General features: G+C 36.7%; 2 protein-coding genes across 3 annotated transcripts in view; one reads left to right on the forward strand and one right to left on the reverse strand.

The window, feature by feature from the left end:
• The window catches only part of CYREN (cell cycle regulator of NHEJ), a 139007-nt gene that overhangs the window by 100538 nt on the left and 19586 nt on the right, over positions 1-18883 (forward strand). The gene's annotated exons all lie outside the window — the stretch shown is intronic.
• AGBL3 (AGBL carboxypeptidase 3) overlaps positions 1-18883 on the reverse strand; it is a 99377-nt gene that overhangs the window by 61460 nt on the left and 19034 nt on the right. For both annotated transcript variants that reach the window (XM_085005399.1, XM_085005400.1), the window contains exon 5: positions 2102-2209. In XM_085005399.1, coding sequence (XP_084861525.1) covers positions 2102-2209 — 108 coding nt within the window. The remainder of the gene's footprint in view (positions 1-2101; positions 2210-18883) is intronic.

Raw genomic sequence — 18883 nt, forward strand, 5'->3', positions numbered from 1 at the left:
CTTCACATGCTGCACTTGTGGCCCTAAAAAGCAATGAAAAGAAAAAAGAAAAGCCAAAAAAAAGAAGGAAAGAAAAAAAGAAATCTAATATATGTGTAATTGGAATTGCAAAGGATAGAACAAACAACATGAAAAGTATGTGAAGAAATAATGGCTAAAATTTTCCCAAATTTTGGGGAAAAAACCCACAAAAAAACAAAGAACCTTATTAAACTATGGATCCAAAAGGTTAGGCAAACTCCAAGCAGGATAAATATAGAAATAACCAAATCTATGTAGATCACAGTCCAACTGCTGAAAACAGCCAAAGAGAAAAAAATACATCATATAGAGGGAACAATGATATAAATTATGGCTGACTTTTTACTAAAGAGAACAGATGTCATGGGACAACAGAATAGTATCTTTAAAGAAAGAAAAACATGTAAAAGGAAAAAAAACGTCAACCCAGAGTTCTATATACCCAGTTGTCTGGAGACTTCCTTCTCCTACAGCCATAGGTCTGGAAATCAGTCTGTTCTCTGACCCTTTCAGGCCCAGGAGAAATAATGCTTCTGTTCTGCTGACAAGTCTATGTTGCTTTACTATCCTACATTTGTTCCCTTAATTCTGTCCACCCTTTTGTAAGTTATTCTTTTATTAAACTTTTATAAATTACTCCAGGTATGCCATCCAATTCCTGACAAGACCTTGACTGACTCACCTCAACTACTTTAATTTTACATTAGATCTCATTTAAGTTGTGTGTGGAAACTAAGGTAGGTTAGCTATATAAATCATTTGAAATCAACTTAAAAAAAATCAGAGCTGCTTCTCTTACTCCACTTGTTTAAAAATGCACAAGTGTGTAATTTCTGGAATCACTTACGGTATAAGAAGCAATCCTTATTAATCTATTTTTTGTCAGCTCTTTAAATAAAATACATACGTTCCCTGGAAATCATCTTTTAATATATATTCTAAAATATAGAAAATGTGATGGTGAAATTATACAGGAGTCCTCCAGTCCCTTATGCTGGTGCTTTAGGAGCAGCACGGCTTAGAATATATGTTGAAACTTCTATGTTTGATTATTAGCACACCTTATGATAAAGCAGAGATTATGCATTACCAGAGCTCTGAAAGTGCAGTTATTGATCCTGAGTGTTAAGAACACTTTCCTGCCAGCAATCTCACTCCTGAGCATCTCTACAGAGAAAACCATGACTGTTCATTGCAGTACTATATACAAGAGTCATGATGGGAAACAACCTAAATGTCCATCGACAGAGGAGTGGACAAGGAAGATGTGGTACATATACACAGTGGAATATTATTCAGCCATTAAAATGAAAGAAATAATGGCATTTGCAGCAACATGGATGAACCTAGAAATTATCATGCTAAGAGAAGTCAGACAGTGAGACACCGACATCATAAGCTATTACTTACATATGGAACCTAAAAAAAAGGACAAAATGAACGTTTTAGCAGAACAGATACTGACTCACAGACTTTAAAAAACTTACGGTTTCCAAAATCAGACAGGTTGGGGGGTAGGGGGATGTGCTGGAGGTTTAGGATAGAAATGCTATAAAATTGGGTTGTGATGATCACTGTACAACTATAAATGTAATAAAGTTCATTGAGTAATAAAAAAAAAGAACACTTTCCTGAGATAGAATCTTAGATGTTATTTGCAGTGTGGGATATATTCCTCTTAAGGATGGCAATCCCAAGAAGTGCATTAAAATGAAATGAAAATAAACCATTTGAAAGGTTGTATGAACATGACCTATAGACAGGGAACAATAGTTAGTTGCAGAGCACTCTTTGAAAACTGGCGTGAAGCTTAATTCCACCTAAGTAAAACACTTCATTCTTATGGTCAACGTAATGCTTTATTTTAAAGTAACTTTGCATAAATTAGGATATGTACCTTCAAGATTATAATTAGCACTGAATCAGTATTTGAATCAACAGTAACCAAACATGTTTTTGGAGTCAGAGAATTCCCAGTAACCTGCAATTTCCACCATAAACAGCAAAACAAATATAACTTAAGACATTAGCCTAGGTACCAAACTGTATTTTATAGCAACATGTGTCACTATGTACCCACCATCTTCAGCTAGATAAACCACAGTATCTTCCTTGGAGTTTGGGTAAAGGGGTTCCATCTCCAGGCCTGTTGGGATGTACACTGGCTCAGGAAAAGAAGGGGTCCAACCTGGAGAAAAAGAGAAACCATTATTTGAATATGACTTCAAAAGAAAATGAGAAAATTTATTGTATATTTTCAAATTATTCATTGGTAGACCTAGGCTAACATTTAGTGTTTTATGTGAGGGTGGATTTTATCAAGGGTTCATTGGCAGTAACAATGAGCATGGTCACACTTTCACAAAACCCGTAACATTCCATTTGCAAATTGGTTCTAAATTATAGTTGAGTAGTTCATGCTTATTTGTGTCATTGTCATCATAGATGTTATACTCAAGTTTCTATTTCTCTTGAATGCTTGATGCCTTTCTAACCTACCTCTGGGAATCTTCCTCCACCTTTTATTCTCTTTCCCTGCATCTTCAGTCTTCTGCTTGATAATGGTTTTTCCCTAAGCTTAAATACATGCGTCAAGTTTCTTTTGTCTCCCCAGAGGAACGCTAGCCTTGGAGCCCCATTTTTGTCTTTACCTAGACCAGCTTTCCTTCTCTTCATTATAATTTTAGGACCACATTTTTGACCAGGATCTATCTGATTGGAAAAAAATGACTTCATGGCCCAACTACTCTAGCTGTTCCCACTTTTTAGTGGACAAGTATTTGATGATGACTAATTTTCTTCTTTTATTGCTGACTGATATGTGTCAAACTATGTTTTGGCTCTGGGAATAAATATTCTCCAATAGAAGGAGCCAGCCTGGATGATCTCGAATACATTTATTGAAATTAAAAAAACAACAACAACAACAACAACTGAGTGATGAGAAACAAGTATCTCTGGACAAACACGTTTTGGGGATTTCATGTACAACTGCTTCAGCAATAGCAGTGTATGTGACACAGTGAAGAGGGGCCATGTCTAGCTACAGAAAAAACACGGACTAGAATACTGATGCAAATATGCACCACTGTACATTGCAGGGTTAAATGAACAACACACAACCAAATAAACCAATAATAAATAAAGCAAATTGAAATTTCAAAGTGAGACCCTCACTAGTTGAAAATGTAATCAATTCAAACCAAAATTAATCATGAACTTTTAATGTAGTATTTTTCTGAAAATTTTGGGAATTTCAGCTATTTGCCTTGCTTTTTTTTTTTTTTACATCTTGATATATAAAGCCATATATATGCCCTTTTAAAAACAGTTCAGCAAACTCATTTAATATCATCAAATATATATCAAACTCATATAATATATCAAACTCATATCATTTTCTCACTTAGATTACATGGTTATTTTATTTTTTTCTCTCTTAAAAGGAGCCTGCTTGGCTCAGAGAGGAATTAACCTAATGTCTGTGTACAAATGGCATATGATTTGCTCTCTGTAAACTTTGAGACTACTTTAGAAAATCTACTGATAACTTTCTACATCATTTAATTAATGCTTTTAAAATTAATTAAAATTTTAATTTATTTAAAATTTAATTAAACATTTTATAGAAATTCTTTGGGCACTGATTATAAAAGGCATTCCTTTCCCAAGACTGATTTATGCCCCATTTTTCAATGATGAATAAAAGGCTCAGAGTAAGTGATGGGTCAGATCATGGGCCACTGTTTATTCCTACAGAGATTGAACTCTAAGCCATTCTGGTATAAGTGTTAGTTAACTTTTCCTACATAAGAACCTTATTCCAAAACTTAGTGACATAAAACAACATTTATCTTAGCTGGGTGATTCTTCTGGTACTGGTTAGGTTCACTCATGTATCTTGATCAGCTGCAAGTTTGGCTGATCTAGGATAACCTCAGCTCATCTTCACTATACTTTCATTATCCATAAGCTACTCTAGGAATTGCTTTTTTTTTTGTCTTTTTGCCTTTTCTAGGGCCACTCCCACAGCATATGGAGGTTCCCAGGCTAGGGGTCGAATCAGAGCTGTAGCCTCTAGCCTATGCCAGAGCCACAACAACGCAGGATCTGAGCTGTGTCTGCGACCTACACCACAGCTCATGGCAATGCCCTTAATCCACTGAGCAAGGCCAGGGATCGAACCTGCAACCTCATGGTTTCTAGTCGGATTTGTTAACCACTGCGCCACAATGGGAACTCCACGGACAGGGTTTAAGAGAAAGCAAAAGTGTATAAAGTCTCTTGAAGCCTAGGTCAACACTGGCATGCTATCATCTCTGCCACATTCTGTTTGGCTAAAGCAAGTCATAGGCCATCTCAGATTCAAGACATGGGGCACGAGAGTATACCTCTTCATGGAAGAAAATGCAAGATGTTATTTCAAAGGGTGAGGATTCATGGATGGAGAATTGTGAACACTTTCTATTTTTTTAATTTTTGGTCTTTTTGCCTTTTTTAGGGCCGCTCCTGCGGCAATATGGAGGTTCCCAGGCTAGGGGTCGAATCGGAGCTGTAGCAGCTGGCCTATGCCACAGCCACAGCAACACGGGATCCAAGCCACATCTGCGACCTACACCACAGCTCACAGCAATGCCAGATCCTTAACCCACTGAGCAAGGCCAGGGATCCAACCTGCAACCTCATGGTTCCTAGTTGGATTCGTTAACCACTGCGCCACGACAGGAATTCTGTGAACACTTTTTAAATTGAGTAAAATTTATATATTACAAAGAATGCAATGTACGGATTTTAATTGTACACTTCAAGTTTGAGTTTTAAATAAGTATGTGTGTGTGTATATATATATATGCATGTATATATATATATATGCATGTATATATGTAATCATATAACCAATACACTTATCAAGATACAGCACATTTTTATCATCCTGGAAAGGTCCCTCTTGCCCTTTCCCAGTTGATCCCCACCACCCACCCACCTCCAAAAACCACTGATTTCCGTCACCATAAACAAGATTTCCCTGTTCTACAACTTGTATCTACAACTGTAATCATGTATTAAGTAGTCTTCTGGTTTTGGCCGCTTTAACTCAGTGTAATGTTTTTGGAATTCATCCATGTTGTGTTTACCAGTTTTTCATTTTCCTTTTTTACTGCTGATGTCTGCCACTATATGGTTATATGATAGTTTCGTTATCCATTCTCCTACTGATGGACTTCTGAGTTGTTTCCAGCTTTTGGCTATTGTGAATAAAGATGAAAATGAAAATTCCATGTAACTATTTTTGAGGACATATATTTTTATGTCTCTAATATTAATACCTAGGAGTGGAGCTGCTGGTTACGGGATAGTTACGTATTGTCCTTTATTCAAAAATAAAACTGCTAAACCTTTTAAGTGGTTACAAAATTTTACACTCTCACCAACAATTTATTAAAGCTCCATTGTTCTGCATTATTTGGAGTTGTCAGCTTTTTAAAATTAAAAGCTTTTGCCATCCTAAATATAAAGTCGTATCTCACTGCAATTTTAATTTTCATGTCCCATGTTGAACACTTTGCCATATGTTTCTTAGCCATTATATGTCTTCCTTTGATAATGTTTGCTCAAGTATTTTGCATATATATATGTGTGTGTGTGTATGTGTGTGTGTGCACACATGTGCGCACGCGTGTGTGTGTGTATAGCTTTTTGGGGCTGTACCCTCAGCACATGGAAGTTCTAGGCTAGGGGTCAAATCAGATCCACAGCTGCAGGCCTACACCACAGCCACAGCAACATGGGATATGAGCCACATCTGCAACCTACACCACAGCTTACGACAACACCAGAGCGAGGCCATGGGTCAAACCTGCATCCTCATGGATCCTACCTAGTCAGATTTGCTACTGCTCAGCCATGATGGGAACTCCCATTACTCATTTTTTAATTAGGATTTTTTCTTCTTAATATTGATTTGCAGAAATTCTTCATATATTCTGCACACAAGTCCTTTGTCAATACATGTTGGGAATATTTTCTTACAGACTGGCTTGCCTCTTCATGTTATTAACTGTGTCTTTGGTGAAAATTTACAATTTTGAAGACGTCAAATTTCTTTATTTTTTTCATTGCATCCTTTTTCTTTCTGGATCTTCTCTAAGGTATTACTGCTTTATCCCATGATTATGAAGATAAAATCCTATGTTTTCTTCTTGGAGCTTTAAAATACTGACTTTCACGTTTAGGCCTATGACCTATCTTGAATTAATTTCTGGTATATTGAGTGAGGTAGAGGTAAAGATTTATTTTTTCTATGTGAATAACAAGTTATTACAGTACAAATTATTGAAAATACTTTCCTTAGGCCTACATGATGGCTTTGTGCCTTTGCTAAAAATCATTTGGTTATGAATGTGTTAGTCTATTTCTGGACTCTATTCTGTTGCACTGATATATGTATCTTTTTTTGCCAATTATTTGTGCTCACTTTTTAACTCTACCAAAACATACTTCTACCCATAACTCACATGGCCAGAAACAAACTAAATATTTAAACAAGATGCTTATTAGAAACCACACTTATGAAAAGTACAAAAACAAAGAAATACAGTTCAATGCTTTATCACAAAGCAAACAGCACTTAGGTTAGGAAATATTAAATCATGGAGAAGATCAAGATGGCAGTAGAATAAGACCTGGCACTCACCTTCTCCCAGACACATCAAAAAAACCCATCTACATGTAGAATGATTCACTCAGAACATCTACTGAATGCTAGCAGAAGACCTTAAAGCTGCAAAAAGGGCAAGAAGCCCTCCATGTAACTGGTTAGAACAAAAGGAAAAAAGAGAAAAAAAAAGTAATAAGGATGGGACTAGCACTCCTGAGAGGGAGCTGAGAAAGAGAAGAGGAACCCACACCCTGAGAAGCCATGTAACCAACGGGGAGATCAGCTGAGATGGAGGCACCTCAGAGTTGCAGAGAAAAAGCACAGCAGGTGGACTGAGGAGGGCAAAGCAGAGTGAGAGCTGCACAGATCATCTGTACCACTACCCCCAGAGACCACAGTCTGAGATGCACGGATAGGGGCCAGGAGCTGAGACTCCGGCTCTGGATATCAGTTCCTGGGAGAAGACTAGGCTTGGCTGTGTGGAGACAGCCTGGAGGGCTAGGGAGTGGTGCACCATGGGCTGGGCAGCTGAGCACCACAGCTGAGGAAACCCGGGAGGAGGTCTGGGCTCACAGGAGAAGCAAGGCGCCACTGTCGGGGAGGGCAAAGAGAGGAGGGGTGGACCGCCATAGGAATATCTTTCCCTGTGCATGAGTGGACTCTCAGAGGGCAGGGCATCTCTGGCACAGACCATGGATAGCAAGATGCCACTTGCATGGGCCACAGGTGACAGGGCGCCTCTTGTGTGGGCTAAGGGCAGTGGGGTGCTAAGCATGACATGGCACCTCTTGCGTGATCTGCAGGTGGTGGGAGCAAACCACAGCAGTCGTCTCAGAAACCAGAGGGGGAGCATGGTCCACAACCACTAGGGGTTTGTGAACAGGCTCAGCTGCGGTCCCAGTCACCTCAGAGGTCAGCAAAAAAGAGGGCACTGCAACCAAGCACCATCTTTTGTTGCTCTCACCTGGGAATAAACCCACCCTGCTACTACCATTGGCATCACCTACACCTGCCTGATCACTCACTTCCCAGGGCCCTGCAACTAGAAGTGGCCTGTACCACATTCCTGCAGGTCCTTGCCACCATTAAGGGCCCAGCCACCAGGCACTAGCTACTAGCCCTGACTATTGCCTCCATCTCCCTGGAAGTATGCAAAGCACCCTAAAGATAAAAAATAAGTTCTCGCAAAATACCTAGGGGCGCTCACGCATATAAATAGCTCTCCAAGACTACAGTAGTTGTTTTCTCTAAACTCACAGAATAAGAAAAATATAAGCAAAATGAAGAAGCTCAGGAACCATCCTCAGTTAAAAGAACAGGAGAATTCACCTCAAGGAGCAAATAATGAAACAGACCTCTACAGTCTAATAGACACAGAGTTCAAAAGGAGATAGTGAAAATACTGAAGGAATTAAGAGCAGATATGAACTGTAATGCGGATTACTTTAGAAAGGAACTAGAAAATATTAGAAGGAACCAAGAAAAATTAGAAAAATTCATTTGTAGAGATGCAAGCTGAGTTAAAGGCACTGAAGAACAGAACAAATAATGCATAGGGACGAATTAGTGACTTGGAAGATAGAATAATGGAAATCACCCAAGAAGGACAGCAGACAGAAAACCAAATGACAAAACATGAAAGCAATATAAGAGATCTATGGGATAATATGAAGCAGGCCAATCTATGTACAATAGGGATTCCAGAAGGAGAAGAAAAAGAAAAGGGGATTGAAAATATATTTGAAGAAATTATGGCTGAAAACTTTCCAAATCTAAAGATAGCAGATACCAAGATACAGGAAGCAGAGAGGACCCCAAACAAGTTGAACTGAAACAGGCCCACGCCAAGTCACATTATAATACAAGTGGCAAAAGTTAAAACAAACAAACAAACAAAAAATGGCAAAAGTTAACGAGAAGATTGTAAAGGCAGCAAGAGAAAAACAAAGACAATTATAAGGGTATCAGCTGATTTCGCTACAGAAGCACTACAGGCCAGAAGAGAGTGGCAAGACATTTTCAAAGTTCTAAAAGGGGGAGTTCCCATTGTGGCGCAGCACAAATCAATCCAACTAGTATCCATGAGGATGTAGGTTCAATCCCTGGTCTTGCTCAGTGGGTCAGGGATATGACATTACGGTGAGCTGTGGTGTAGGTTGTAGATGTGGTTCAGATCCCACGTTGCTGTGGCACAGGCCAGCAGCAGCAGCACCAATTTGACACCTAGCCTGGCAACTTCCATATGTCATAAGGGCAGCCCTAAGAAAAAAAAAGTTCTAAAAGAGAAAAATCTGCAGCCTAGAATATTCTACCCAGCAAGAATTTCAGTTAAAATAGAAGGAGAAATAAAGATTTTCTGCAACAAACGAAAACTAAAAGAATACAGCAATACTAAACCCACCTAAAAGGAATGCTGAAAGGCCTCCTCTAAATAAAAAAGAAGAAGAAATAGGATAGAGGAAATCACAATTGGAAGGCAATCATTTAAACAAGCCAATATACAGATCTAAAAGGAAAAAAAAAACCTACTGTAAAAGCAACAATAAACACAAAGAACAGCAAAAGGACAAACATGAAGCAGTTAAAAAAGGACACCATAAAATCATAACATATGAGGAAGGAAAGTAGGAAAATCTAGACTTTTTTTCAGACTGTGTTTGAGGCTATATGGCTATCAGGCTAAAGCAAGCAGATATAGGAAGAGGTTAACATACTTGAAAAACAGGGCAACCACAAATCAAAACCAAACAGTACATCCACAAAAACTAAAAAGAAAGGACACGAGCATAAAATAAAAGATAATCATCCAACCAAAATAAGAAAGGAACAAAGGAGAAACATAGAATCATCTGGAAAACAAATTTTAAAATGGCAATAAATAAATATTTATCAATATTGCCTTAAATGTCAAAGGACAGAATGCTCCAATCAAAAGACATAGAGAGGCAGATTGGATAAAAAAAACAAGAACCTACAATATGCAGGAGACCCACCTTAGGGCAGAGGACATGTATAAATTGAAAGTGAGGGGATGGAAAAAGATATTTCATGCAAATGGAAAAGACAGGAAAGCAGGAGTTGCAATACTCATATCAGACAAAATACTTTAAAATGAAGACCATAAAGAAAGACAAATAAGGACACTATTTAATGATAAAAGGATCCATGCAAGAAGAGGATATTACAATCGTCAATATATATACCCCTCAGAGGAGCACCCAGATACATACAACAAGTACTAACAGACATAAAAGGAGAAAATGATGGAAATACAGTAATGATAGGAGATTTTAACACCCACTCACATTAATGGACAGAAAATCAATAAGGCAACAGAGATCCTAAATCATATAATAGAAAAGTTAGGACTTAATTGGTATTTTCAGGACATTACATCCAAAAAAATTAGAATATACATTCTTTTCAAGTGCACACAGACATTCTCAAGGACTGACCACATACTGGGGCACAAAACTAACCTCAACAAATTTAAGAATACAGAAATTATTTCAAGTATCTTCTCTGACTACAATGGCATGAAACTAGAAATCAACCACAGGAAAAGAAATGAGAAAAAACTGACAACATGGGGACTAAACAACATGCTATTTTAAAAAAACCAATGGGTCAACGAGGAAATCCAAAAGGAAATTAAAAAATACCTTGAGCCAAATGATAATGAAAACACAACCATCCAAAATAAACGGGATGCTGCAAAAGCAGTGCTTAGAGGGAAGTTTACACCATTTCAGGCCTTCCTCAAAAATGAAGAAAAGTCTCAAATCAATATAACTTAACCCACCACCTAAATGATTTAGAAAAAGAATAATAATAATAAAAAAAAACCCTAAAGGCAGCAGAAGGAATGAAATCATTAAGATCAGAGAGGAAATCAATAAAATAGAGATTCAAAAAACAACAGAAAAAAAAATAAAACCAAGAGCTTGTTCTTTGGAAGGGCAAACAAAATTGATAAACCTCTGGCCAGATTCACCAAGAAGAGGAGAGAAAGAACTCAAACAAAATAAGAAATGAAAAACGAAAATCTCAACAGATACTGCAGAAATACAAAAAACCGTAAGAGAATACTATGAACAATTACATGCCAACAAATCAGACAACCTAGAAGAAATGGACAACTTTCTAGAGCCTACCAAAACTGAATCAAGAAGAAATAGATTGGAGTTCCCATCACGGCTCAGTGGTTAACAAATCTGACTAGGAACCATGAGGCTGTGGGTTTGATCCCTGGCCTTGCTCAATGGGTTAAGGATCTGGCATTGCCGTAAGTTGTGGTGTAGGTTGCAGACATGGCTTGGATCCAGCGTGGCTGTGGCTGTGGCATAGGCTGGCGGCTACAGCTCTGATTCGACCCCTAGCCTGGGAACCTCCATATGCCACAGGAGCAGCCCAAGAAATGGCAAAAAGACAAAAAAAAAAAAAAAATAGAGAAGAAGAAATAGATCAACTGAACAGACTAATCACTAGAAATGAAATTGAATACGTAATAAAAACACTCAGTACAAACAAAAGTCCAGGACCAGATGGCTTCATGGGTGAATTCTACCATACAAAGAACTTAAAAAGAATGACATAATGCCATTTGCAGCAACATGGATGGAACTAGAGAATCTCATACTGAGTGAAATGAGCCAGAAAGACAAAGACAAATATCATATGATATCACTTATAACTGGAATCTAATATCCAGCACAAATGAACATCCCCTCAGAAAAGAAAATCATGGACTTGGAGAAAAGACTTGTGGCTGCCTGATGGGAGGGAGAGGGAGTGGGAGGGATCCGGAACTTGGGCTTATCAGACACAACTTAGAATAGATTTACAAGGAGATTCTGCTGAATAGCATTGAGAACTTTGTCTAGATACTCATGTTGCAACAGAACAAAGGGTGGGGGAAAAATGTAATTGTAATGTATACATGTAAGGATAACTTGATCCCCTTGCTGTACAGTGGGAAAATAAAAAAAAAAAAAAAGAACTTATACCCATTCTTCTTAAACTTTCCTAAAAGGTTGAAGAAGAAGGAACACTCTGAATGTCTGAAAGACATTCTATGAAGCCACAATCACCCTACTACCAAAACCAGACAAAGATACTACCAAAAAAGAAAATTACAGGCCAATACCTTTAATGACTATAGACACAAAAATTCTCAACAAAATTTTAGCCAACTGAATCCAACAACATATTAAGAAAAAAATCATAGGAGTTCCTGTCGTGGCACAGTGGTTAACGAATCCGACTAGGAACCATGAGGTTGCGGGTTCGATCCCTGGCCTTGCTCAGTGGGTTAAGGATCTGGCATTGCCGTGAGCTGTGGTGTAGGTCGCAGATGTGGCTCATATCGCGCATTGCTGTGGCTCTGGCGTAGGCCGGTGGCTACAGCTCCAATTAGACCCCTAGCCTGGGAAGCTCCATATGCCGCGGGAGCGGCCCAAGAAATGGCAAAAAGACCAAAAAAAAAAAAAAAAAAAATCATACACCATGACCAGGTGGGATTCATCCCAAGTTCACAAGGATGGTTCAATCAATCAATGTCATACAACCACATGATCATCTCAATAGATGCTGAAAAAGCATTTGAAAAAATCCAACATCCATTCATGATAAAAACTCTTACCCAAGTGGGTATAGAGGGAACATACCTTAATATAATCAAAGCCATTTATGACAAACCTACAGCCAATATGCTACTCAACAGAGAAAATTTGAAAGTCTTCCTGCTAAAATCTGAAACAAGATAAGGATGCCCACTCTCATCACTTTTATTCAACAGAATATTGGAAGTCCTAGCCACAGCAATCAGACAAACAAAAGAAATAAAAGGTATCCAAGTTGGAAGAGAAGAGGTAAAACTGTCACTCTATGCAGATGACATGATATTATATATAGAAAACCCTAAGGACTCCACACAAAAACTACTAGATCTGATAGACCAACTCAGCAAATCAGCAGGACGAGAGATTAACATTCAACAATCGGCTGCATTTCTGTACACCAACAGTGAAATATCAGAAAAGGAATGTAAAACACACACACACACACACACACACACACACACACACACACACACAGAATACATAGGAATAAACCTGACCAAGGAGGTGAAAGACTTATATATTGAGAACTATAAAACATTAATCAAGGAAATTAAAGAGGATTCAAAGAAATGGAAATATATCCCATGCTGTTGGATTGGAAAAATTAATATTGTTAAAATGGCCATACTACCCAAAGCAATTTATAGATTCAATGCAATGCTATCAAATTACCCATGACATTTTTCACAGAACTAGAACAAATAACCTGAAAATTTATATGGAACCATAAGACCCAGAATTGCCAAAGTAATTCTGAGGAAATAAAAGAAGCAAAAGACATAACTCTCTCGGATTTCACATAATACTACAAAGCTACAGTAAACAAAACAGTGTGGGGTTGGTATAGAAACAGACATTCAGATCAATGCAACAGAATAGAGAGACCAACCTACCATAAAACTCCTAGCAAAACATTCTTTGACAAAAATTGTATTGGAGATCCCATCGTGGCTCAGTGGTTAACGAATCTAACCAGGAACCATGAGGTTGCAGGTTCAATCCCTGGCCTTGCTCAGTGGGTTAAGGATCTGGCATTGCAGTGAGCTGTGGTGTAGGTTGCAGACGCGGCTCGGATCCCGTGCTGCAGTGGCTGTGGTGTAGGCCGGTGGCTACAGCTCCAATTAGACCCCTACCCTGGGAACCTCTATATGCTGCAGGAGTGGCCCTAGAAAAGGCAAAAAGACAAAATAATAATAATAATAATAATAATAATAAAATAAAAAAATAAAAAATTGTACTAATGTTTTCTCAGGTCAGTCTCCCAAGGCAAAAGAAATAAAAACAAAAATAAACAATCGGAACCTAAATGAACTTACAAGCTTTTGCATAGCAAAGCAAAGTATTAAAAAAAAAAAACTGAGGAGTTCCCATTGTGGCTCAGCAGAAATGAATATGACTGGCATCCATGAGGATGCAGGTTTGATCCCTGGCCTCACTCAGTGGGTTAAGGATCCAGCATTGCCATGAGATGTGGTGTCAGAGACATGGCTCAGATCTGGTGTGGCTGTGGCTGTAGCCAGTGGCTACAGCTCTGATTTGACCCCCTAGCCTGGGAACCTCCATATGCCACAGTTGCGGCCCCAAAAAGACAAAAAACAAAACAAAACAAAACAAACAAACAAAAACAACCCTGAACAGACAACCTACAGAATGGGAGAAAATATTTATAACAATGCAACTGACAAAGGCTTAATCTCCAAAATATACAAACAACTGAGACAACTCAACAACAAAAAAAGCAATCAACTCAAGTGAAAAATCAGCCAAAGACCTAAATGGACATTTCTCCAAAGACATATCAATGGCCAGCAGGCACATGAAAAGATGCTCAAAATAGCTAATTAGTAGAGAGATGCAAATCAAAACTACAGTGAGGTACCCCCTCACACTGGTCAGACTGGCCATCATTAACAAGTCTACAAATAACAAATGATGGAGAGAGAGTGGAGAAAGGGCGCCCTCCTATACTGTTGGTGGGAATGTAAATTGGTACAACCCTATGGAAAACAGCATGGAAGTTCTCCAGAAAACTAAAAACGGAATTATCATATGATCCAGCAATCCCACTCTGGGGCATATATCCAGATAAAACTGTAATTCAAAAAGATACATGCACACCTATGTTCATAGCGGCATTATTCACAATAGCCAAGACATGAAAACAACCTAAATGACCACTGAAAGATGAATGGATTAAGATTTGGAACATATATATAACTGAATATTCAACCATAAAAATAACAAAATAATGTTACTTGTAGCAATATGGATGCAACTAGAGATTCTCATACTAAGTGAAGGAAGTCAGAAAGAGAAAGACAAATACTATCATAATATTACTTATATGTGTAATCTAAAATGTTACAAATGAATCTATCTACAAAACAAAAACAGACTCATAGACATAGAGAACAGATTTGTGGTTGCCAAGAGACAGGGAGGAAGGAGTGGGAAGAACTGGGAGTTTGGGGTTAGTAGATGAAAACTATTATATTTAAAATGGATAAGCAGTGAAGTCCTACTGTATAGCACAGGGAACTATATCCAATGTCTTGGGATAAACCATGATGGAAGATAATATGAGAAAAAGAATGTATATAAAATGTATTACTGGGTCATTTGGCTGTACAGCAGAAATTGGCACAACACTGTAAATCAATCATACTTTAATAGAAAAAACAAAAAACAAAGACCTACTGTATGGGTCAGGGAAATCTATTCAATATTCTGTAACTATCTATATGGGAAAAGAATCTAAGAATGAATGGAGATATATCTCTCTCTCTCACACAAACATACTCACATAACTGATTCACTTTGCTGTCCATCTGAAACTAACACAACATTGTAAGTCAATTATTCCCCCCCAAAAAATTAAAATAAATTTGAAGTTCAGATAGACACAAAAATTTACTGACTGATACGCTTAGATTCGTGCATTTCATTGAATGTAGAATTTACCTTAAATCATAAATAAAGACAACTTTAGAGGTGAAAATGTAAGAATGCCTATAGTTTACTTTGAAATACACTGAAAATCTACAATGGTATGATAAGTATAGACAGGGATGGATATTACGCTATGTATGTGATAAAGAAATATTACAAATTACTGATAAAAAACCTAACTGGTGGATCCTGGATGTTTCTATATAATCCTTTTAATTTCTCCCTATTTGAAAATTTTCATAATATTAGGTAAAAATATTAGGAAACAAGAAGGTAAATACAGAACAAGAGGTTAAATAACAGGAAAAAATAAGCCTAAATGAATTAAATGACCACAAAATCATAAATTAATGAGTTAGAAAACAGCACAGCAGAACTAATAAATATATTTGAACACTGATTCTTTGACAAAACTAGTAAGATTAACCCCACTAAAATAATCAGGGAGAAGAAAATAAGAATGCATAAATACTCACCATAAAATATGAGAATAGGGAAAAAAATCTCTCATGTTCAAAGGAAATTATAACAATTACAAGAGAATTCTTTGCCTAAATCTATGGAAGTAAAAATTCTTTATGAAAAGCACTTATTTTTCTAGGAAAATACAAATAACCAAAACTATTCCTGGAGTAGATAGAAAACCTAAACTAACAAAGAAGAAACATAAGTTTGACAATAAAAATACTCTTTGTAACTCCAAAAACAACAAATAATAGATATGTCCAGATATTGTGGGGGGAAATCTAACTTAAAAGAACAGTTAACTGCAGTATTATTCAAATTGTTCAAGAACATAAAGAATCTTGAGTAATAATGATACCAAACCTTAAAAAGTATAAAAGCTAGAAAATTATAAAATTATCTTATTTATGAATACTGAAGCAAAGTACTGTATAAAATATTAGCAAACATAATACATAATGATTAACTGCATTTATTCCAATAATACACAGCTGGTTCACTATTAAGGAATATACTAGCATAATTCACCAAGGCAATATGAGAACGCCAGGACCCTTTCTCCCCAGAGATGTTGAAAAGGCATATAATAAAATTTAGTAATTATTCCTGGTAAAAGTTCTTAATAATATAAGATTAAATGCATACTTGCTTGATAGGATCAAAGGCAAACTTATTTCAAACCAGAACCTGATAATATTTTGCTTAGAGGGAAAACACTTAAAAGAATTCCTATTACAAATGAGGAACAAGATGAATATAAATCTATTAAGTATTTTTGAAACTACTAGTCAATGCATTCGGTCGAGAAAAAAAAGTGTAAGATATAAAAATTGGAAATGAGGAGATTTAATTATATTACTACTACATGGTGTAACTGTATATCCAGCATATGTGTAAAAATTCAAAAACGAGAAACAAAAGGAGGATAATTTCAAAATTAATATACAAAACTTAATTTTCTACTACAAAACAAGTTAGGAAATAACACCTAACAAATACAACTTAGAAAGGGTGCAGAAAAATAATGTAAAATTATATTAAGGGAGATAAAGGAAAACTAGAACAGTGAGACATACCTTGTTCTTGGATAGGGAGATGCAATACTGTAAAGATGCCACTTGTCCTTAAATTAATCTATAACTGTAATGTGATCACAATAAAGTTACCAGTATTAATTTTAGGGCAACTAGGAAGGCTTTTAAAAAATTCCATATAGAAATACAATTAGGCAAAAGTAGCCAAGAAACTGGAAAATTAAAAATAGAGAAGTAATGATAGGGAACCATGTTTACTACATAATAAAACTTAAGAGTTTTAAAGCTATAGTAATCAAAGATTTCATGCCATCATATGAATAGACAAGTTAACAGAACAGAACAGAATTCAAAATCAGAACTGGCAGTCTAGTATATGATACTTGTGGCTTTTCCAATTGGTAGACAGAAAATTATTTATTTACTAATCTTGTTGGCACACCTGGCTAGACAGTTAAGAGAACTAGACTGGGAGCTCACTTCTCCCATCAAAATAGATTCCTGATGAATAAAAAATTTAGTCACAAAAAAATACAAGTTGAAAAGTGTTAAGAGAAATATGAGCATTTCACAGAAATTCAGTATAGAAAAACAGTATACATACTGATCAAATAAAAATTTTAAATTCCTGAATAACAAAGATAAATGAGAAACTAAGAAAAAAGTATGCAACATATATGACAGTAAGCCAATCTCCTAAACATACAGAGCATTTACAGACCAAGAGGAAAGTATAACCAACAACAGAAACAGTTCACGTAGTAAGTCAAATATACCTGTTGGTCACGTGTATGTCGTCTTTGCAGGAGTATCTCTTCAAGTTCTTAGCCCCATTTTTTAATCTGGTTATTAGTCTTCCTGCTATTGAGAAATTCTTTATATATTTTATAGATTAACCCCTTATGAAATATATATCTTGAGATGTTTTTCCGATTCCATAGGCTGCCTTTTCACTATCTTGACTGTTTCCTTTGCGTGCGAAAGCTTTTTAGTTTAATGTAGTCCCACTTGTTTTGTTTTTGTTTTTGCTTTTGTTGCCAGTGCTTTTGTTGTCATATCCATGATATCACTACCAAGAACAACATGAAGCTTTCACCCTTGTTTTCTTCTAGGAGTTTTACAGTTTCAGGTCTTAGGTCTGTCTTTAATCTGTTCTGAGTTGATTTTTTGGAATAAGATAAAAGTTCCAATTTCATTCTTCTGTATGTTGGTATCAAATTTTCTCAACAACATTTTTAAAGAAACTATCTTTCCCCCATTGTGTATTCTTGGCATTCGGGTCAAAAATTAGTTTACCATATAGGCATGCATTTATTTCTGGGCTCTCTATTCTGTTCTATAGGCATATATACATATACATACATACATACATATACACACACACACACATATATATATCTTTATGCCAGTATCATGCTGCTTTGGTTACTGTAGCTTTGCAATATATTTTGCAATCAGAAAGTGTGATGGTTCCAGCTTTGTTCTTTTTCAGAATTGATATGGCAATTTGTGGCTTTTTGTGGTTCCATTTGAATTCAGAGTTGTTTTTCTATTTCGGTAATGAATGACTTTGGAATTTTGATAGGGATTGCACTGTCAACATCAGTAATCTTCAGGGAAGTGTAAATCAAAGCCACAGTGAGATACCATCTTACACCTGTTAGGATGGCTATTATCCAAAAGACAGAACACAAGTGTTGGCAAGGATGTAAAGAAATTGGAACTGAATTGAGATGTAAATATAAACACACACCAGATTTCAAAGACTTCATATTTTAAAAAAAAGAATGTAAAATACTTTGGATTATTTGGATTAAATATATTTGTATTTCACTCACTTTTTTTTTTAAACTTTTGAAATGTGACTACTAGAAAATTTAAAATTATATACATGGCTCATTTTATATTTCTTTTGGAATGCATTGTTCTTTTTTTCCTTAATTGGCTACATCCATAGCATATGGAAGTTTCTGGGCCAGGGACTGAATCCCAGCCTCAGCTGCAACCCAAACTGCAGCTATGGCAAGACCAGATCCTTTAACCCACTTGTCTGGCCAGGGATCAAACCCATACCTCTGCAGTGACCCGAGCCACTGAAGTTGGATTCTTAACCCACTGCACCATGGTGGGAACTC

Source organism: Sus scrofa, chromosome 18, assembly GCF_054392235.1.
Source record: "Sus scrofa isolate SSC_HxYL_T2T_F1_AM1 chromosome 18, Sscrofa_HxYL_maternal_Yorkshire_Landrace_v2.0, whole genome shotgun sequence".
In the NCBI taxonomy this organism is placed as follows: Eukaryota; Metazoa; Chordata; class Mammalia; order Artiodactyla; family Suidae; genus Sus; species Sus scrofa.